At 41.0% G+C, this 23,246-nt stretch overlaps 1 protein-coding gene across 1 annotated transcript in view; it reads left to right on the forward strand.

Moving 5' to 3' along the window:
* CDK5 (cyclin dependent kinase 5) overlaps nt 1-23,246 on the forward strand; it is a 617,240-nt gene that overhangs the window by 245,904 nt on the left and 348,090 nt on the right. Inside the window, exon 7 of the mRNA XM_086940921.1 lies at nt 20,243-20,317. Within this exon, the coding sequence (XP_086797047.1) occupies nt 20,243-20,317 (75 nt within the window). The remainder of the gene's footprint in view (nt 1-20,242; nt 20,318-23,246) is intronic.

The following is a 23,246-nucleotide window of genomic DNA, read 5'->3' on the forward strand; positions in this document are numbered from 1 at the left end:
AGCTGTGAACAGCGGGTGCAGTTTTATAGCTGCTTTGTCTGGATGGGATGCTCGCATGTCCTTGCTTGCTCCTAATATCAGTTTCCATACATTTGTGTATGTTGCTGGTCACTTGCCGGTTGCAGGGTGTGATAATCTTTGCTCTGTTTACATGTGGGCCGAGCCTTCGTGCAGACGGTCGGTGGTACAGTGGCTGCATGGTGGCTTGTGGCTAGTTTGCACATAATCCTCCTAGTGGTGGAAACGAGAGTGAGAGGGGCTCAGAAGGGTTACCTTTCATATTTAATATAGCTTTGACAGAGACTAAACGCAATCCAAGCTCTTCGGACCTCTTTCAGGACCCAGCATAAGTCGTGTGCAAACCTGAAACAATGCACCTGTCTCACTGATGTGAGCATTTATCTGTGCCCTGCTGTCGACCAGCACACTCTCATCTTGGGCACTTCTAGTCCGAGTTCTCCCGTTGGATTAATTTCTCATTTCCTTCCGACTTCTGGCCTTTGTTCAAATGGATTATGATTGATTTAGGTTTTCTAGAGCGCGCAGCTACCCTAGGGCATCCCGGCATCCTGTTATAACAGGAAAGATGTGTGTTTGTAATTGTGAACTCGCATTGCTGCTGCTGCTCTCACAAGGACTGTGCCAAGGAGGTGAGCAGCTATCACAGAGACTGTGTTGGGTTTTCTGAGTCAGAATCTGAAGTAAAATGGTAAAGCGCTTTTCCCGCAAATAGTACGGATTGGTGTCAGTACAACGCGATGTTTTACAACGCGTTCCGTTACAACGCGATTTTTACATCGCAAATACCATTACAATGCATGCCATTACAACGCATGGCATTACATAGCAGATACTTTTACAACGCATGGCATTACATCGTAAGTATAGGTAAGTATATCTTTTTAAAAAAAAATGTAATAAAGTTAATTAAATTAATTTAAAATAATAAAAATAATATAACATTTTTAAAACAGTAATTAATTTAATTATAGTAATTTAATTAATATTAAAATTGATATTAATTTAATATATTTAAAATAATATAATTAATGATATATAAAAAATTTATAAATAGAAAATAATATAATGTAATTAATAACAATAAATATAATTATAATTTAATTAAGTTATAAATAATACATAATAAAATTATATTTAATAAAATTAAAAGAATTTAATTAATTAAACATTTTTAAATAATATAATTTAATTATAATCGTTTATTAATACAATTAAATTAATAATTGTAAATATAGTTATTATTTAAATTAAATTAAATAAAATTAATTTAATTAATTTAATTTATATAAAGTCGTAATACCCCTGTACCCCAAAAAACAAACCCAGCCCTAAAACCTAAAAACACCCCTGTACCCCAAAACCCAAACCCTGCCCTAAAACCTAAAAACACCCCTGTACCCCAAAACCCAAACCCTGCCCTAAAACCTAAAAACACCCCTGTACCCCAAAACCCAAACACTGCCCTAAAACCTAAAAACACCCCTGTACCCCAAAACCCAAACACTGCCCTAAAACCTAAAAACACCCCTGTACCCCAAAACCCAAACCCTGCCCTAAAACCTAAAAACACCCCTGTACCCCAAAACCCAAACCCTGCCCTAAAACCTAAAAACACCCCTGTACCCCAAAACCCAAACCCTGCCCTAAAACCTAAAAACACCCCTGTACCCCAAAACCCAAACCCTGCCCTAAAACCTAAAAACACACCTGTACCCCAAAACCCAAACCCAGCCCTAAAACCTAAAAACACCCCTGTACCCCAAAACCCAAACCCTGCCCTAAAACCTAAAAACACCCCTGTACCCCAAAACCCAAACCCTGCCCTAAAACCTAAAAACACCCCTGTACCCCAAAACCCAAACCCTGCCCTAAAACCTAAAAACACCCCTGTACCCCAAAACCCAAACCCTGCCCTAAAACCTAAAAACACCCCTGTACCCCAAAACCCAAACCCTGCCCTAAAACCTAAAAACACCCCTGTACCCCAAAACCCAAACCCAGCCCTAAAACCTAAAAACACCCCTGTACCCCAAAACCCAAACCCTGCCCTAAAACCTAAAAACACCCCTGTACCCCAAAACCCAAACCCTGCCCTAAAACCTAAAAACACCCCTGTACCCCAAAACCCAAACACTGCCCTAAAACCTAAAAACACCCCTGTACCCCAAAACCCAAACACTGCCCTAAAACCTAAAAACACCCCTGTACCCCAAAACCCAAACACTGCCCTAAAACCTAAAAACACCCCTGTACCCCAAAACCCAAACACTGCCCTAAAACCTAAAAATACCCAAACACCCCAAAACATATACATCAGTACCCCAAAACATATACTCCTATACTCATACTTATTTTAAAAAATACTTAAATTAATATATTTAATTTATAATATTTAAAAACGAAATAAATATTTTTAAATAATTAATAATAATTAAATCAATTATAAAATATTAAATAAAATAAATAAAAAAAAATTAAATACTTACCAATACTTACGATGTAATGCCATGCGTTGTAATAGCATCTGCTATGTAATGCCATGCGTTGTAATGGCATGCATTGTAATGGTATTTGCGATGTAAAAATCGCGTTGTAACGGAACGCGTTGTAAAAGATGCGTTGTAGCGGTAACACACCAAATAGTACACAAGTGGTGAAAGGTCCATTTTGCATTTTAATGTTGTTTTAGGCAAATTCTTTCTCAATTTTGTGTGACCTAGCTGAATAAAAAAATCCCTTGTCACTTATCTCGTATTGGTAAATGTTCATCATTCAATTTGCAACTGTTAGCCATTCTGCACTTATAGAATGCTGCCTTCTGTTTGACACCTGTTTGTCAGGGATCTTCCCCTTCACATTTAAAGTAATGTTGGAGGGCTGCAGAAATAATGACATTTTCTTGTCCCCCCACAGAACCCTAATGAACACAGTTTAGTAATCTATTTTCTTACATTGCTTACAGTTTAAAAATGACATCAAGCAAGATGTTTTACCTATGGATAATTACTGGCAGACACCTACTCTCGCTCAATGAAATAGTCTAGGGTGGTTCAGAAGTTAGTTACTACTTAGCTATTTTTACAATTAAGAAATAGAAATAAACCCTTTTTGTCAAACGTTCACTCTTGGATTGCCACCGTGTGAAAAAAAAATCATAAATTCACTCACCTCATCAACATGTCCCACTTTGGCCAATTCATTGACACTGTTTCAAACAGGCACCTGGGAAATCGGTGCAAATCGAAGTGTATGAACTTTCTAGAGTAAAAGTGCTGCATAAATAATGCAACTCGACCTCCCATGAAAGGGCTTTATGCATTTAAAGAGTATAGAAAATGCTAAATAAATACTGATACCGTAGAATGTCTGCTTTTTACTTCACATAGTAGTAATGAAATCGTGGTGTGACTGGCAATTACAGTTTAAAGACTGTACAATACTCTATTTTATTCATATAGATTCTAATGTCATTTAAGTTCACTTCATCCGCCTAAAAATTAGCATGCACTTTATTTATGAATTGTGACACATTTGCGCTTTAGTTTCTCTGATTTCTTTTGCCTTGCATCTCTCAAGGTGTCTTTCAACATGAGTAAGGATTTATTTTGTTAGTAGTTTTCTTTTTCTTTTCATGTTACTTTATGGGAGGGGACAGAGGAGAAGTAGTGTATTTTTTTGCTTCCTTCACAGATCTGTCCCTCCTGCCCATGTGCAGCAATATTGAAAACGCATTCAGTGACATCAGCTAATGTAGCTGTCCTCCTAGATGCACACTCTCTTCGGTAATAGGGCAGCTAATTTGATATGAATGTCTGCATTCATTGTATAGTATACTTTTGAAAGTCTCACTCAGGCACTCACTCCTTGTCACTTTCACTCACTAAGTGAGCAGGCATTCTTTCCTTGAGAGACTCACTCGCTGATAGTCACTAGCTGACACGTAATTTCGAGGCACTTTCTGTCACTGACTCACCCAGGCAAGCTTTTATTCCTCACTGATTGCCAACACTCATATCTACACTGGCTCAACAGATGCTCATTCACATTGACTGACTTATTCACTCAGAGACTGACTCGGCCAATCAATGACAATTGAGTCATCACCTCACTCACTGTTAGCAGAATTGGTAATCCAGCTAACACTCACACTCACTCAGTGTTTTGAGTGGGTGATCCAAGGAGTAAGTGTGTGTGTGTGTGTGTGTGTGTGTGTGTGTGTATAAGTCAGTGAGTGAGCAGCTTTGTCAGTCTGTACGTTTGTGAGGGACTCTGTCAGTGAACAGACCTGTAAGTCAGTTACAGTGTGAAAAAAGGCATTAATCCGTGAGTGTGGTTGTCATTGCTACACTAATGAAGTGAGTAGGCTTGCTAAGAATTTGTCTCAGACAGTTGGAGTCCGCAAGTTAATCTTAGTAGTGAATGGCTATCAAAGTTATTCAGGGACTGATGGGGTCAATGAGGGATTTTACATTCCAAATTTGAGTAAATCAGTGAGCGCCTCTGATCTTTATGGTTGTGTAGTTCTATTTTCATAGGAAGTTCTAGTCCAGTTGAATTTAAGTTTAATTCGGTTCACAGATCATGACATATCATGAGTATGTTGCAATATAATTTCTGTAAAATAGTTCTATGCAAGCTAGTCCTTACTAGTAGCAGTGATTCCCGTTTAATTACACGCAAAGCCTCTTAGTCCGTAGGACATTTACTACAAACTAATGCTTTTTTTAGTTTTTACTTTAATGGCCTAGAAAAGTATCCATTCTGAAATGAAAATGTCCCTATAAATTAATACATTAAGCATCTGTAACCTTTTTGGTACGAGTCACAAAGAGCATTCCCCCAAAAATGTACCTATAATGCACCTAAACATGCTTGCCATGTAATGTCGCCACGCAAACGATACCGTGTATGTTGGGTGGCAACCGTGGCTGTTTATCGGTGCTACCATGAGATACTCGAAGGTGGTCGCTCCCCCCGCAGCTCCTCAGTCCTAACGTGGTATCGTAGCGCTGCTCGCACTGCCTCTGCTGCACCCGCTCTGACTGCGCATTGTTTGTTGACTAATATAACATTGCTGCCTGTGCCTTAGATTCTTTGCCCCACTCGTTCTGACTGCGCATTGTTTGTTGAATAATTTAACATTGCTGCCTCTGCCTTAGATTCATTGGCCCGCTGTGCCGCTAGACTGCTCATTGGTAATTTAATATTTGACATTGCTGCTGGTGCCTGCCTCCAAAATCGTGCCTGACTGTGCCGATCTCTCTGGTGTTGTGTCTGCCATTACCTGTGCCCCAAGCTCGTCCCAGCCTCCTTTTGGCTAGCAGCCATTTTTGTTGTTGTTGGTGTGACCCCCAGCCCTGCTCTCCGCCCCACTCCCCGCCTCCCAGCTGATCCTCCCTCGCCCCTCCCACCATCCACATATGACAGATGCCTACGCGCGCCACGTTCACGCGCAGCGGTCGCGCCCCATGCGGGCCGAAGGTGCGCCAAAGGTAAGCCCGTCTACGCCCGTCCGCGCCTGGACCGCGCCCAGCGCCAGACCCCCTGGTCCTCGCAAACCGCACTCCTCCAGCATAACGTATGACGCCGCCACCCTCTTAGCCCTTAACCCCGGACGCGCACCACATTGCTACGAAGCTGCCCTAGGACGTACCCACGGTCCCTTCGCCTGCCACTCCTGCAAGTTCGCCTGCATCAAGACCCACTCCAAACCCACGACCTCCAAACACAGCTCTGACTCTAACCACCTGAAATGCATCCTGCTAAACACCCGCTCGATCCACAAACACGTCACAGAACTCTGGGACCTACTCGACACTGCGTCACCGGACATCGCCTTCCTTACAGAAACCTGGATGAACGCATCATCAGCACCTGACATCGCCATAGCCATCCCGGACGCGTACAAGATCATCCGAAAAAACCGTACCAACCAAACGGGAGGAGGCATCGCCATCGTTCATAAGAACACCATCAAAATCACGACCAGCTTCGACGACTACCTTGCAACCGCCGAACACCTCCACTTCCAGATCCACACCGACCCCAGGACCACACTTAGAGGCACCCTCATCTACAGACCACCAGGATCTCGTAAACAATTCTGCGAAGCCATCACTGACTTAATCAGCCCACATGCCCTCCCCTCCGAGAACTACATTCTACTGGGAGACTTCAACTTTCACCTGGAAAAGAAAAACGATTGCAACACCACCACCCTTCTGGACAACCTGGCCAATCTCGGACTTAAACAACTTGTTGACACCCCCACCCACTTAGCCGGACACACGCTCGACCCTATCTTCACCTCCAGCAAACACATCTCCTTCAATCACACCACAGCTCTCCATTGGACGGACCACAGCTGTGTTCACTTCAGCTACAAAACTACTACGACTCACAACCCCCCACAACCTATTCCTCGAAGAAACTGGAACAAAATCACCACCGACCAACTCTTCACATCGCTCAACCAAAACCCTCCAGCCCTCTCATCAGACCCAAACGAAGCTGCCACCATACTCAAACAATGGATCACCCACAGCGCTGACGAATTAGCACCCCTAAAAAAACCACCAGATCAAACAAGGTAGCAAAAAGGCCCCCTGGTTCAACGATGACCTTAAGAATTCCAAGAAACTATGCCGTACTCTCGAAAAAACATGGAGAAAAACCCAACCACTGACAACCTGACCTCCTTCAAGGCAGCCACCCGCAAACACCACCAATTGATCCGATCCACCAAGAAATCAGCTTTCAAGGATCAACTCGACATCAACGCCCACAACAGCAAGGAACTATTCAACATCGTCAAAGAATTTAACAACCCCACCGCAGACTCAAACAACATTACTCCCTCCCAAGACCTCTGCGACTCGTTATCCTCTTTCTTCTACAACAAAATCGCCGACATACATAACAGCTTTGAGAACATTTCCAAAGAACAGTCCACTCCACCCACCTCCGAACCTAAACTGCCCACTAACAACCTTAACGCCTGGAACCCAATCACCACTGAAGACACCATCCGCCTAATGAACTCCATTCATCAGGCTCGCCAACCGACCCCTGTCCCCACCACATCTTCAACAAAGCAGACTCCATCATCGCATCCCATCTCCGTGACGTCATCAACTGCTCATTCAACTCGGCTACCTTCCCAGAAATCTGGAAACACGCCAAACTCACTGCCCTCCTGAAGAAGCCCACAGCTGACCCCTCTGAACTTAAGAACTACCGCCCCATTTCCCTCCTCCCTTTCCCTGCCAAAGTCATTGAGAAAGCCGTCAACAGCCAGCTCGATTTTTTAAAGAATTTGGCAAACCAAGCATTCCATGGAAGGAATGGGAAAATGTTTTTGAGTCATACCTTATAGCAATTGTTGGAGAAAATGTAGCTTGTTAAGGAAACAACACACCCTATTACACAGTTTGGGTCCTCATGGTAAGAACATTTTTGAGTCCTTACCAGAACCTGATGTCAGTGATATGGATGATGAGGATGCCTACAAAACTACCTTGTTGAAACTACAAATTCACTTTGGAGACAAAGTAAGCATAGTACTGGAGAGTCACAAAATCTTTAGCCAATCTCAAAGTAGACAAGAAAGTGTTTCCACTTATGTAGCGGCACTCAGAGGTCTCAGTAAACTATGTGAATTCCATGAATTAAACGATTCCCTCATCAGAGACCAACTAGTACATTGTACAGATAAAACAAATATTCAAGAGAAGTTGGTGCAAAAGCAACCTAACCTTCAAGAGGCCATAGAAATAGCCAAATCCATAGAGCACACAGCTAACGACAAAGTATCAGAAATTACTGATTCAGAGTCAGAACCTGAATTTTGTAAAATAAAGAATGACGATTGGCGTCCCAAACAGGAGATACAGAAAATGTTAAATTAAAATGCTTCTGCTGTGGGAGCAACAATCATTTAGCCAATAGTCCCAATTGCAAGCTAAATCCGTCATTTGCAGGAAATGCAACAAAAGGGGTCATTTAGCAAGAGTTTACAAAAGTTTTCCTAAAAAGAACTGGGTAAATGTTGCTCCTGAAGAGAAATCTCAAGTTAAGAAAATTATATTACAAGTAAACAATATTAGTAAGGGCAATCATCAAAGGTATCCTGAATGCAACATATCCATTGATGGTAAAATGGTTAAAATATTTGCAGGCTCGTGCTCTCCGTTTACTCTCATTAACTATTCTGACTTTAAATCCATTTTAGGTGAGGAAGAAAATAAGGTGTGTACAGCAGACATCTCATCTAGTAGTTACAATGAGGACCCCATACCTATGAAAGGCATGATTAAATCTCTCATATTCATTAAGGATTTCTCTACAGCGGGCAAAGTCTTTGTTGTAGTAGACGGATCTAACTTACTAGGATGGCAACATCAGAGAGTACTGGGCATCAAACTGAATCCCAACAATCCAGAACAAGTTTTAGCCATAACCCCTTCTAGCAACGGCGATCACATTATTAATGAGTTTCCAGTCGTTTTTACAGACGATTTAGGTATTCTAAAAGATTTCCAACACAAGACTCATTAAAGCAAGGTGCCAAACCAGTGATACACAAAACCAGACCAATACCTCACCTTATGTGGAACCCTAAAGAGAGTTATCTAGATTAGAAAAATTAGACATCATACAACCTATTGATTACTTTGAATGTGTTGCCCCCATCGTTATTGCAAAGAAGAACCACAGCAAAGAAATTAGATTATGCATTGACTCATGTGACCTGAACAACAACATCTGGGTAGAAAGACACCAGTTACCTCGCATCCATGATATGTTCAGCACGGTGGGCGAAGCCACTTGTTTACGGGTTCTGGATCTCTCCATGGCTTATCACCAGGTAGAGGTACACCCAAACTCCAGAGGCCTCACTGCATTTACTACATCTATGGGCACATATATGTTCCGCTGCGTGCCTTTTGGGTTGGCCTCTGTGGCAGCAGTATTTAAAAAAATTATGCAACACGTGTTAGAGGGTGTACCCAAGATACTGTGTTTTCAAGATGATGTGTTGATTTACGGGGCTACCATTTTAGAACACAACAGTATTTTGAGGGAGGTTCTTTCCAAATTCAAGAATGCAGGGCTCACATTAAAGAAACAAAAGTGTTAATTAGGTGTGGAAGCAGTGGAATTTCTGGGACACAGCATTTCAAAGGAAGGATTCAAACCAAAATACTGCTAACTAAAAGCAGTAAAAGATGCACCTGCAAACAGGACAGACTTAAGTCGTTCTTGGGACTAGCGGAATATATGGCAAAATATGTAGATCATTTTGCAGACCTAACCTCTGACCTTAGTGAACTCATAAAGAACCACACTTACTTCCAGTGGTCAGATGAACATCAAGCCTCATTCTTTGAAGTAAAATATGCTATTCTTTCAGCTCCATACTTATGCAATTTTGAACACAATAGCATAACTATACTTACCACTGACGCCAGCAACAAAGGCTTAGGAGCTACCCTGTCCCAAATAATTGATGGTAAGGAAAGAATAGTTGCTTTTGCCTCAAACACCCTCACTAAAGCTGAAATGAACTACTCTGCAGTAGAAAGGGAAGCTCTACCGTGTTTCTGGGCAGTCAAACATTGTAATTTTTTTCTACAGGGCATACAATTCTGCATACGTACTGACCACAAACCTCTACTCTTCATATTCAATCCCAAGGGCACTTCTTGCAGCACCCCAGCATAGCTAAATGGATCCTGGGATTAGAGGGTTTCTGCTCTAGGGTAGAATATGTTCCTGGCAATTGCAATTCTGCAGCAGACTTTCTTTCCAGAGCCCCTTAAGCCTCTGTAGATAAAGAGGAGCAGTTTGAGACACCTGAATACCTCATACTTCAACTTAATCACACTACCATCACTCCCCAAGAATAGTCAGAGCGTATGAGCAAAGACACCACCATGAAGCATTTTTTAACATACACTGTACAGGGTAGCCCAGTTCCACTGGATCTATGGGTGAAGATATCAGGAAATTCTGGGAAGTCCATCATGAGTTCAACATCGATCAGGGCATTCTGTTGAGGAATGACAAAATAATGCCACCCAAACCACTTAGATGCAAAATGGTTGACCTTGTACATGAGGGTCGCCTCAGCAGAAGCTTAACTAAAGCTAGACTACGAGAATGTTACTGGTTCCCCAACATGGATTCTATTGGGGAAGACAAGGTAAAAAACTGCTTAACTTGTTACAATTCATAAATCCAAAATAACTCGCAAATCCCCCAGCTCTCCTGTATTATTCCCAGATAATCCATGGGAGAAGATTGCCCTGGATATAATTGGTCCCATAAACCTCAAAGGGGTGTTAAAACGATTTGCCTTGGCTTTAATAGATTACCAATCCCATTGGACTGTAATGAGGATGGTCAATCAAATTACCACAGATTCTGTCATCCAATTTCTCAAATACACATTTGTCACGGAAGGCATTCCATCCACCATAGTCACTGACAAGTGTTCAATTTACTTCATATATCATGATTGAGCTTCTCAAAAATGTAAATGTAATGCACTTTAAAACACCCCTTTATTGTCCCAGAGCCTACGGCCTGGTAGAAAGGATGAACTGCATGATCAAAGAATGCATACAATTAGCTAGCGCTAACAGGATTCCAGTGGAACAAGCAGTGCAAGAGATGTTATGGGCTTACCACACCCCTCCACCCCAATCGAGTGATGGGCAATTCCCCTTTCTCTGACCTTAAAGGTAGGAAACCCTGCACTAAATTCTTCCCCAACTGGTTGGGAGGTGGTACCAGTGTTATGCGCAATATTCAAGTCACCAGAGACAAAATCGATGTACACCGAGCTAAGTTCAAATCTCTTTATGACCTCAAACATAGAACTAATGTTCCGCAATGGGTGGTAGGAGATTGGGTGTGCGTTAAAAATCCTAGGATAGGCAATTCTGACTCAAAATGTTCTAAAACCATACAAATCACCCCGATCAGAAGAAACATAGCCATAATGAGTAATGGCCAGATGTGAAGTATGGACAGATTGTCCAAATCTCAACCTATATCTGATGAGGCGTCCAATCACAAATCCATCATCAATGATCCCAGCACAACTTGCATGTAGATCAGAGGATCCACGAAGTACCCATTTGGCACAAAGACTATGACATTTCGAAGTGATTTACACCTATACCTCCATTATTCTCTTATTCTCATATTGGTTGCTCACTATTCAGGAAACATCTTATTTTCATTGTTCTTCCTCCCTTTTTGTTTTAGGGGGAAGATGTGTTACATTCTGTTCTTATCTGTTAATGTTCTTATTGGTATATGCTAAGCTGTACTTATTCTGTTAATGTTCTTATTGTATATGCCAAAGCCTTTATTATGCCTGTGTGTATATTGGTGCATTCTATATCCCCCCCCCCTTAGTTACAGGACAGTGGTATCTCCCTCCTGCCTCTGGGAGGCTACCTTAGAATGTTCAGGTGTGAGAGTTACCGCACAGATAATGGAGAGAAGAGAGGAGACCGATAATAAAGAATTCTACTTACCTGACTGGATTTATCGTCTTTTTATCACATATGTTAAAGTGTGTAGGGGAGTTAAATGTAGAAAGGGCACTGAAACCTCTCACTACGAGTGGGAATGTAAAAGCGGTGTGTGTAAAGAATAATGTGGATTAAAAAAAAATAATAGTCAGGAGTTTAAGGCTCCATGTTATACATGAATTACTCATTTATGGAGTAAAATAGAATAAGAATGTATATAACCTGACAAGCGCATTGCTGCTACTCTTTTGCCATGGTTTCCTCTATCCAACTGCCTGGAATGGGATTCCTTTGTCACAGGAATCTATTCCACATTCTAACCAAAATAGCAACACAACACATCTGTCCCTTTTCCCACAGATACGAACAACATATAGTATTAAAAGAATAAGCTACAAAAAAAACCAAAGCAACACAACAAAATTGTACATTGACAAGAATATTATAAATCTCAAATAAAATAGAACTACTAAGATGGAATATAGCAAAATACCTTAACCATTTTAGTAATACAATTATACATTGAATTCTTAAAGATATCAGTTTATTATGAGCATTATAATTGTTTGACCACCTAGGTGGTTTCCTGCTCCTAAAGATACCTATTTATTATGAAAGATATAAGTCTTTAACCAACCTGGTGGTTTCCTGCTCCTCTTTGAACTGTGATTAGAGTCAGAATCACAACCATCATCATTTACCTGATTAGTTGACATATCTCAAATTGGAACGGAAACATCATCTGAGGCAACAGGTGTATCATTATCATGTCCTTGCATAACACTACCAGGCACAATCTCAAGTGGTATGGCCCTGTCATGTTCACACACCAATTTACCTGGAGCATCTACATTCTCTTTATCCTGGAGCCAGCCAAAAATCCTCTTCCCATGCATCTCACCATGTTTCCTACACACATTCATTGGACCCACAGCACTCCTGTTGAGGTTTCACACTTATCAATTCCACAACTTGACTGCATTGTGTAAATTTCCACAACCTCTTGTAGGTCATAGATCTGACTCTCCCCCTTGCAAACCAGGCCTGGTTTCTTAAGACAAACCCAGTCACCAACCTCAGTCCTTTTGGTCTTCATCCTATGATTGGCATCATAGTAGCCTTTACTATTGTCACACGTGTTTACCATCCTTTCCTGAACCTCTTCCACAGACCAGTGCTCCACACCAATATGAAATGCCCAACCATGACTATACTTTGATCTTGCCTTTCTTCCTCTCATGATCACAAAGGGAGCTAGACCGGTGCGGTTTTCCCAACCCAATCTAAGTGATCCAATCCTCCTATTCCTTATGGCTAACTGAATAGTTCCCTTAATAATACGGTTACATTTTACCACCATGTGGGAGAACCTTTGTTGCATGCTAAATGATCTTTCTGTCGCAACAGTAACACCCAGCCTGTTCCTTCAGTTTTCATTTTTGTTTTATTTTTTGCTGAATTTATGGGAACACATTTTATCCACACTAACATTTACTTTTCCTACCACATCATTGTCTTCTGTATCCTGCTTAAGACCCACCGCATATCTAAACGAAATTTTCGCTTTGCATACAATGGCAAGAACATCTTCTAAGGCAGCGTCTCCATTGACTCAAAGCCATTCCTAAATTGCAGGATTGCAAGTATGTATGACCACCTGATCAAATCATGAAGATTTTCAAACTTGCAATCCAATGTCATTTTTTTTTTTTTACTCTGAAACCTACTATCTCGCCAAACAAACCCTTCATTGATTCCTCGAAAAAAACTGCTGCAATATAGTTCATGAAAAATGCTTTCCATTCTTTCCACCTTAAAGTAGGCTCCAAACTTGATGGCTAAAAAACCTGCGGACGACATAGGCTACAACTTTGCGTGCTCATGTTGGAAATTAATGGATTTGTCCATTGTCCACCTTTACCATAAAAGTAAAGCACAAGGTATCCTCCACAACTCTTCAGTTGCCGTAAGTCAATGGAAAAATATCACCTTAATCATGGCACCCAAAGTCTGCTAAATCCAACTGCATCATAAACGAATAATTGCTTTTCCGCTGCATTCGCTGTTCTGCTGCAGTCGCTGTTGACAAATCACCATTCTGATGTAACTGTAGTGACGTTTCAACAATGCCACATCCAAAACGCTTGAACAAGAAAAAAAATTCCAAATAAAGATGGCAAACATGCAAGGTCATGTTGCTTGACCCCACGCAATGACGTCAGCGGTGTGCAGAATTTGTGGTGCCAAAGAGAAGAGTCACATGACCTGCAGCATTAACGTGGGGCACATCTGTATTCGTGAAGTGAACTTGCACTTTTCAAAAGGCAACAGCGCATGTCGAAGGTAAGTGGTAGCGGTTGAGGAAACTTACCGAACATAAAACTCTGAAGTACACTCACATCCCAGGGTCTGAGCACCCAGAGCAAAGTCAGTCTCCCAAGTAAGCCACGCTTCATGAAAGAATTTCACAGTAGTAAAATGGTCACACCGGAATTACATGCATTCAGATTTTACCCAAACGGTATCATACAAGAGTTCCTGCTCCTCTGGTATCCTCGTTGCAACATTGTTGTGCATGAATTACTTGTACACAGAGTAAAATGGAATAAGTATTTATTTAACCTGAGGAGCGCAATGGTGCCACTCCTTTTACATGGGTGTTCTTCATGCAACTGACTGAAATGGAATTCCCTTATGTCACAGGAATCCAATCCACATTATAAACAACATAGCAACACAAAATTCCTGTTTTCGATGTGGGAGCATGGGATATGAAGCAAATGACAGGATGTTTCCATCTCTAAATATTGTGTGTAATAGTTGTGGCTGAAAATGACAGTTTAGTATGTACTGTAAGAGCAGGAAACAGAAAAGCACCAAGTAGCCACTCTGAAATGAATGATGACGTAGTGTTAAGTTTAAAAAATGAGACCAAAGATCATACACTGACATTTGGTCATTTGATGGGCTTAAAATTTGTATGTAATTTGATTCCTGTTCGCACCGAATGATATTATCAAAGGCCACACACGAGGAAAACTCTGCAAATGTAAAAAAGCTGAACAAAAGGAATATCAAACCACATGGTTATGGTGGGGTTCCTTTAAACATGATATGTTATTTTGGCGCATGCATGGAAATGAGAGAGATTTACTAGTGGGGAAAACTACATATCTTGTGTGGGTGGCAACTTAATAGGATGGTACAACCAGTGTAATTTGAGGGTTAGGTTGAATCCCAGTAGAAATCCTCAAGTAGAGATTCAGTTCAAAGGTGAATGGAGCAGATCCTGTTGAAGTGAATGGAAGGTGGTTACTTTTGAGCATACACGATGCTGTTAGTCAAGAGTTGGAAAGGTTGTGTGCCCAGTGGGTCATGGATCCACTACAGGCTACTGAGTGGTGATGTCGCCTACTGTAGTGGCATACATCGGTAATGGGGAAATACTTTCCATTGATCTTCGTGCACTCAAAAGGAAAGATATGATTGAGTTTTTGTTGCTAAACTTGGAAGATATAATTACCACCTTAACCGAAGCTGAATATTTTGCCACTTTAGATCTGGCATCAGCTTACCATCGGGTAGACCTAGATGCAGGTTCGCCGGAGTTGATGGTATTCATAACTTCAATAGGAGTTTATATGTTGAGACGAATGCAGTTTGGTGTAATATCAGTGGCTGTTGTTTTTCATAGGACGATGACATTGATCCTAAAGGACAATGGGGGAGGGTGAAGGAGTGGAATGCTATCATGATTCCCAACCTGTGGTCTGGAGGGACAAAATTAAATAGTATTTAAATTAATAAAGTACTTATAAGCAAAGAAGCTAGATTGAAAACCTTTTCTAGGTTTGACTGTGAATTAAACAAAATATTTCAATATTTGAGCATTTGTTGGGTCATACACTTGTTTTTCTTTATTACGTTTCGAATCATAGAAACTGCTTAGGCATGGGATCCTGGGCTTCCAATAATGATTCAGTGGCCGTACCTGGATTCCAGTAATGAATCAGTGGGGGGCAGCAGAAGTCAAACGGTTAAGAACCACTGAGCTTGGGAAATCATGGCAGTTACTTACACATGGATTTATTGTTGACAGGGTATGTTTGCTCATAGTTACTAGACTATTGTCTCCTGAAAGTGCACATGTGAAACTGTTAAACCTTGCTTATGAAAGCTACATGGGTAGCATCAACATTAAAGAAAGATTGTGCAGTAACTTTTGGTGGCCTGCAATTGATAAAGATGTTGAGCACATTGTGAAAGACTCTGCAAAATATGCTATGAGTGATAAAGGTCTCAAGGTGAAAAATGTACATCAGATGTGTCAAATGTTACCTTCACATGCATGAGCGGAAGTTGCAATGGATCTATTATGTCCATTTCGTGGACAACACACTGCTCTGTATTTCTTGGTCTTATGAATTTGTACTCCAGGTGAACTGAGGTCTTGTGTGAGAGACATTTCTATGACTGCTGTTAGCAGGTTCTTATAAAATATCTTTAGTCATGACAGTTTTCCAAAGTGCTGGCGAGCACATGATGGAGTGCAATTTTCCCAGGTAAAATTGGCAGTTACAGAAAGGAATGTGGACTAGTCCATAATTGATAATGTAATCATTTTTATAGCATCCCCAGACTAATGGTGCTATCCATAAAACTCTGGAAGATGGTATACAGCTGGCATGTCATCGACCACAGTACCATGACTCAATTTGTTGTAAAGTGTCTATCCGCACATGTGATCATATGTTCTTGTTACTTGTGACGTGACCATTGTGTTCTCTTTTTAGTCGCTCAGGCATAGCAAATGCCTGACCTTAGACGTTTTCATGACTTCTCTCTTGTGTGTTCTCCCACTTCAATAGTTTTTACTTTAATGTAATAAATGCATATGATTTTCCATTTTGTATACCGAACATAGACTTCATTGTATCTCTATTTATCAATGCTTTTTGTTATTTTGCACGTAAGGGACCCTTGTTCCTTTAGAAATGAATGATTTAAGCCATAGCAGGGTTTGGCCTCTGATACCGATCATTATCAACCTCTCAAGCAGAATAGTGTGAGAGACCCTATCAAATGCTGAGGAAAGATCCAAGATCTTTACCATGACTGAGGTTTTAAATCTAGGTTTACTTTGATATAGTCAGAGACCTCGAGGACGTTGGTCTCAGTACTATAACCAGAGCGAAATCCTGATTGTGGGTCAAAGACCAGATGGTTGGACTCAAGAAAGTGTGTACTTGCCTATTCAAATGTTTTCTCCAAAGGTTTTGCAACCGTGGGAAGAAGTGAAATGGACCTAACATTATTGAGAATCTTAGTATCTTAGCTTCTTGTGGAGAGGAGTAAACGAACCGGTTTCCAACAAAAGGGAGCAAATGCCAGGTCATGAGAGTCATTGTGCAATCCGTTCAGAGAGGGATTGACCACTGGGGCAGCCATAATGAGGATGGCTGTAGGGGTGTCAAGGGTTAAGCAGAGAACGCAGCTTGCATTTAACGAGTTCCATCAAGGATTCCTCATAGGATATTAGGGGATAACCAAACAGTAGGGAACAAGGAGAGGTAGAGGATGAAACTCTTTGAAAAGTGGAAATCTGCGTCGGAAATTGATCATAGATTTGAAATTGATGTTAGATCACTTGAAGTTTGCTATGAAAAGAGTCTGAGAGGCCTGCGCAAAGCTCCTTCACCGAAGTGAGAGTATTTTTGGTAGCCCTAGGTGAGAGGGAGTCACTAACCTCCTTAAACAACTCACGAGGCGAGTTATCTTCAGAAAAGGATGTGGCAATAAATGCTTTTTTAGGCATCCGAAGTGGCCCATTATACTTCTTAAGAGTGGGCTTATAAATACATTTTTCACCTTTATCATATTTAGTCCTCCATTGCCTTTCTAACCTTTTGCAAAGTGATTTCTCTGGTTTGAGTGCATCAGACAACCAAGGTATGGAAGGCTTAAGACTCTTAGATGAGTGGGATTTCAAACGTGCAATGATGTGGATGGCCTTCTCGACCCAGTCGTTAAAAAGCACAGTGTCTTGTTCTCGCCAGTCCGATCACAGGTGGCGGTCTGGAGTGCAACCATAACGAGATGATCATTGACTTTATCCCAGGGTCTAGACTTCTTTGTCGAACATGGCAGTCACGGGAGTCTAAGTTACAACGTTAAAACAAATTAAAATGTGGTTAGACTGGACAAGTTTCAAAACTGGTTTTACCTTGACCAGCAAAGGGCTAGCCATGATAAGATAAAGTGTGTGACAATCTCTGTGAGTAGGAATCTTAATGAGTTGCTCAAGGTTAAAACCCTCCGAGAAACTCAAATTGCTGTTCAGATTCATTGCTGAGGTCGTCCACATGAAGGTTAAAATCTCCTTTTACTACAACATTAGCATGCTGCGGATATACTTTACCCAAAGTGTCAGTCAGGGATTGTAAAGATGTAGCTGTGGCATCTGGGGGATGATAAATAGCGCACCTGATACTGCAAAAGTGTGGCCTAGAATAATAGTGAAGCATATGCCCTCAATATTATTAATATTAGTAAGCTTAGAGACAGTGCACTAGAAAACCGAGCGCTATATAATGGCCACCCCACCCCAATGTTTATTATCTCTGTCGAAGTGCTTGATAGAGAAGTCTTGGGGGATTGCCAAGGCAATATTGGCGACAGAACTGTCTTTAAACCATGTTTCACAATTTAGAACTGTATGTGCAAACAAGTTTGCACTCAGAAAGCTGTGGTGTAGAATTGCAAGTGGAAACCCAAAGTTGCTATTTATTAAATTGCAATGGATTTTGGATTTTCAATGTCTACATTGCAACTCCTTGTGTCCTTCCTACTGCAGCTTTGCAAACTGGGCCAAGTAAAACCTTTTTTTTACTTGTCTCCTAGGGTATCGAGGGTGAGCAATCCCAGGCTTGACAGGGAGTTAAGAGCTCAGAACTTAACAGCCAAGCAGTAGAGATAGTAATATAATGTCCTTTCCAGTGCCTTCATTTTATGGAAAAAGAAAATACTTTAATCTCACAGCAGAGCTAAATACTACACAATCCAATGGCTACGTCATAAAATGGTATTCCTAAATTGGGATTTACCAATAAGGCAGTACACTCGCTCCTTCTGGTGGGACCCCCCCTCCTAAATCGCTCAGTTGGCGTCGCTAGCTTCCTCCAGGACCTCCCCACGGAGGGTGCCTACTGGATCTCTCCTCCTGGACAGCCTCTTCGGCAGGGCCAAGGAGATTTGTTTCCTCTCTCAGCAGGCAGGCCTCTAGACTCTCTAGGCAGACACTCAGCTCCTCCAGCAGAAAGTCTTCACTTCAGGTGATGTCACCTCACCTCTGAGTGGCTGGCTGTCAGAATTCATCGTACCATCTACCAAATGGCATTGCTCAGAAAGAACTACTCTGCAGCCCCTTGCTAACAAGGACTTTGTGAAAGGTAGCCGCCATGTGTCCATCCTTCTCACCTCTGTCTATGGATCTCCACCGTTCAGCCACTGGTATGTAAGCAATACCTTTTTAGTTCACAGGGGGACGATGGGGTCATAGCTTCTGCCTCTAAGAGCTGTGTGTGTCTCAATCGCTTGTCCTCCCCTATCTGGTCTCTCTGTTTCCTGCTTTTCTCAATGTACCAAAGAAGTGGTTTGGATGTAGCCCTTTATTAATATCACACAGTTTCAGGATAGGATAGTAGTGCTGTGGAATTTGACTAAAAAAAGCTCCCTTTTTCTCTGGTGTCCCATCATGCACCCTATCCATCCTAGCATCGACCAGGCAAGCCGATCCTCCTATTTTGAAGCACAAACCCCCTCTTGCCTGCTCTTTTTTTTTGTAAAGCTGACACATGCCAAGAATAATGTCCAGCTACCATGTAACCTACGGGTTTCCGTCCCGTTCGATATTTTCCCTTAGACAAGAACAGAGTCAGTCGGATGGCTGACTCGAAAACCCCCCCTTCCCTAAACTCTGTCACCGAACGAGCAGCTCTCGCTCATCAATGATTTCCTAGTTTGCGAGGACAGCCACGGGTTGGGTTAAACAACCAAGGGGAGACATGATCAAACACACGAGACTGCCACGAAGAAGAATAGTTTACTACAGCCCATTCTTTCTTCCCCGCTGCACACACATACCATTGTGAAACATCACCACCCTTGTGTACGAAGTAAAGAACGCACAATGCCTCGTCCTCTTTTCCTTTCCGACAGAAATGACCCTGTGACAATGCCTCGATTCTCTGTCCTCAGATACCAGCAACTCTGTAACTTGCCACCACAATCGCCCGATGCAATATGTTTTTTTATATGCTATTCAGGTTATCCTTTAAAGGAGAACAAGTATGCTATGTTTCTTGTATGATTACATCACGAATGATTGAATCGAGTGTAAGGGAAACTCCTTCTTTTTGATTGTACTCACATTGTATATAAGTGCTGTAATGTTTCAAGTAAAGTAGACTACTCCTGAACCCGCTTGGCGAAGGAGCTCTCCCTTAACTCGAGTTGTGGAATAAAGCCCTTTCAACTCGAAGACCACGGACTCTGCTCCTCATTTTATGCATTACCATTTTCTTGGGTAATTATAGAAATTCCGGCACGGCGTAAATAACTAGCTTTTTATTTACCACAGTGCTACATCAAGTCATAATCTGTACTTCTCTTTTCAGAACGGAGAGTTGAAACTAGCAGATTTTGGCCTCGCACGAGCTTTTGGAATACCGGTGCGGTGTTACTCAGCAGAGGTAAGTGTACTTTTGACAAAAAACTATTTCTCACTATATTCCTGAACTTGTAGAACTAACAAATGACTTGGAGCAAGAATAAAGGCCTACATTAGGGATTGTACTCTCAGTATTTTACTGGAACTGCAACACGACCACAGATGAGACTGAGATAAGATGTAATTGGCTATTGACTCGTGGAATTTCGTATTGATACTGCCAGCAAAAAAACGTGTCAACAACAATTGAGAATGCTAGTGGAGTACTATGACTTTAGTGCCTTATACTATGAAAGCTCCACTGCACAACGGTGTCCATAATCAACATTGTGTGTGACCATGCTTTAAGCCCTTCGGCGATAATAATCAGATAACGTAATCAGGTTAAAGGGAGATAATAGGCGATTTGGAAATTAAGGCCCACATGCATCAAGCATTTTTGGAGTTGCAAACGGTACAATTCCTTAAAATCGGCCGTTTGCGATTCCAAAAATGCTTTTTTTGGATGCATCAAGCAATTTTAGAAATCGCAAATTTTTTGCGATTTCTAAAATTGCGATTGCTTTTAAGAAATCGCAAATTTGCGATTTCTTAAAAGCAATGCATGATTACTTTTTAAATTGCGAATTCGCAATTAGAGGGATAAATTTACCGAGTAGTTGAACCACTCGGTAAATAACGCAGAAAATGCATTTTTAAAACATTCATGTTACGGACACACATGTCCTTAGGACATGTGTGTGTGCAACATGATGCGAAAAATACATTTCAGGGGTGCATGGGGGCGTCATTTAGACCCCCCTCTCCACCCTTGAAATGGATTGATGAATTGCGATTTTCAAATTGCGAATTCGCAATTCCCATTCATTCCTATGGGCATTTTGGCCCATAGGAATGAATGGCAATTGCGAATTCGCAATGTGAAAATCGCATTTTTTTATGCGATTCGGTAAAAATAGCGATTTTTACCGAATTGCATAAAAAAGGAAAAAATAATCATGCATAGGCTTTTGCGATTTCTAAATTGCGAATCGCTATTTTTCGCAATTTAGAAATCGCAAAAGCCGATATTGATGCATGTGGGCCTAACATCTTATTTTATGGCGATGCTATGTTATTAACACTGTCAAACCCAGGATTCTTTAATCGTCATGTTTTATCACTAATTGAACATTTCAGAAAGCTTTTTAGATACAGAGAACTTGTAGCAATGAAGTATCTCACCTTTAACCCGACATACATTCAGAAGCCATTTTGATCAATATAACTTTGTATGTAATTATAAATATTTGGGGAGTCATTTTCTTGTTTATCTACCACATAACTGAGTACTACATTTGAAACCCTTGACAGTAAAGACAAAAAAAGATTCGTCAAGATGTGAAAAACTAAACGTAGGTGTTTGTGAAAGCATAAACTCTGTTAATGGGAGTTTCTAACACACTGTTAAAGCATTTTTAGAAATTCAGCATGGTGCAGAATTACAAAGTATCTTCCGTTTGAGAGATTGTTTACCTCTTTCAACTGAGGTAAATCCAGTAAAACAACAATATCTCTTACGTGATTACATATTACTAGTCACAAAGGTAGATAGTTAACTGTGTGTATAGAAACATCAGCATGTATCTAATCTACATGAAGTCAAAACTTCAGTCATTCTACCTTTGTCTGAAATACCACAATATATTTATATTGAAAGTGTTTTTTTATTATTATTTGTTATATAAATATTCAATTAATCAATATCATTGGCATGTCCTTCAACTTCTGCAGTAACAAATGAGTTCTCTAGGTGAGTATGCATAATGCATCTTATCTTACTTATAGAGGCGGTACCATATTTGTTTACAACAATGCATAAAGCAACAATAATTTCAAGCATCTGTTCAATTTACAATTTCTCCAGATAGGGGTTTATAATGTTCTTACGTTATCCCAATTTCCTCTCAAACTAGTTACATTACATTTGGTGTATATTCACAACGAGCCTGTGTACTTCCCCAGACGAAACATGTGTTGGCTGGGCTACTGTTCTGGATTAAAAAGAAGAGAAAATACTTCTCATGACTAGTCATCTTTATTGCACTGCACACATGTAATACTGTGTTTCCATGTTTGCGACTAGATTGTATTCAGGGAATTGAGCTGTAGATACTATCCACGTGTGCACAGGCTCGTTGTTATTTTGCATGACCCTAGGTCAATCATTTAGGGTGTTCAGGGTCAACCCCCATCTGTGGCACCGTCCCACATGAATTGAAGTTACACTCTACGCATACTCGTTGGCGCCACCATCTACCACATATGTTTAAACCCTGTCTATTGCATCTTGGTGTATATTCATACCTAATAAAGGCAACCTATTCTGCATTTTTATCTTTTGTTGGGATAGTCCCTGAGCGAACCCCAAATATCACGTGGTCTAGCCACTTCAGGTTGCAAGGAGGCATGGTTTTCCGCATGTGAATTACGTGGGGATAGATTTGTAAACTATCATTTTACCATGGGATTGGATGTGTGATGCCACAGAAGAGCTACTCTGTATTTAGCCAATATCACATTGCAATTAGTTGACTTTTTTTTTAAAGCATTTGTAGAGCGCAAATGTCACCAAGCTGGTATTCTGACGCTGAGCTTCTATATGGGTACTGTACTGCTGAACAGGAACACTGCACATGAACAGGATCTGGTTACTTTGGGAAAAGCTAGGTCTTAAGAGCTTCCCTAAATTGCAACAGTTCCGTTGAAGACCTAAGTAAGGTTGGTAACTCATTACACTGCTGGGCTGATATTAACTGTAAAGGCTCAACCACCTTGTCTTGACTTCCAAAATGTGTTTATCCAAACAAAATGTGCAGAGCTAGAACGAAAATATCTTCCAGTAGTATATCCTTTCAGTCTGCTTTGTAAAGCCACAGAGCTTTTGCCCTGTTGTGCCTTAAACACAACGC

The sequence above is a fragment of the Lissotriton vulgaris genome, chromosome 10 (genome assembly GCF_964263255.1).
Source record: "Lissotriton vulgaris chromosome 10, aLisVul1.2, whole genome shotgun sequence".
Lineage (NCBI taxonomy): Eukaryota > Metazoa > Chordata > Amphibia > Caudata > Salamandridae > Lissotriton > Lissotriton vulgaris.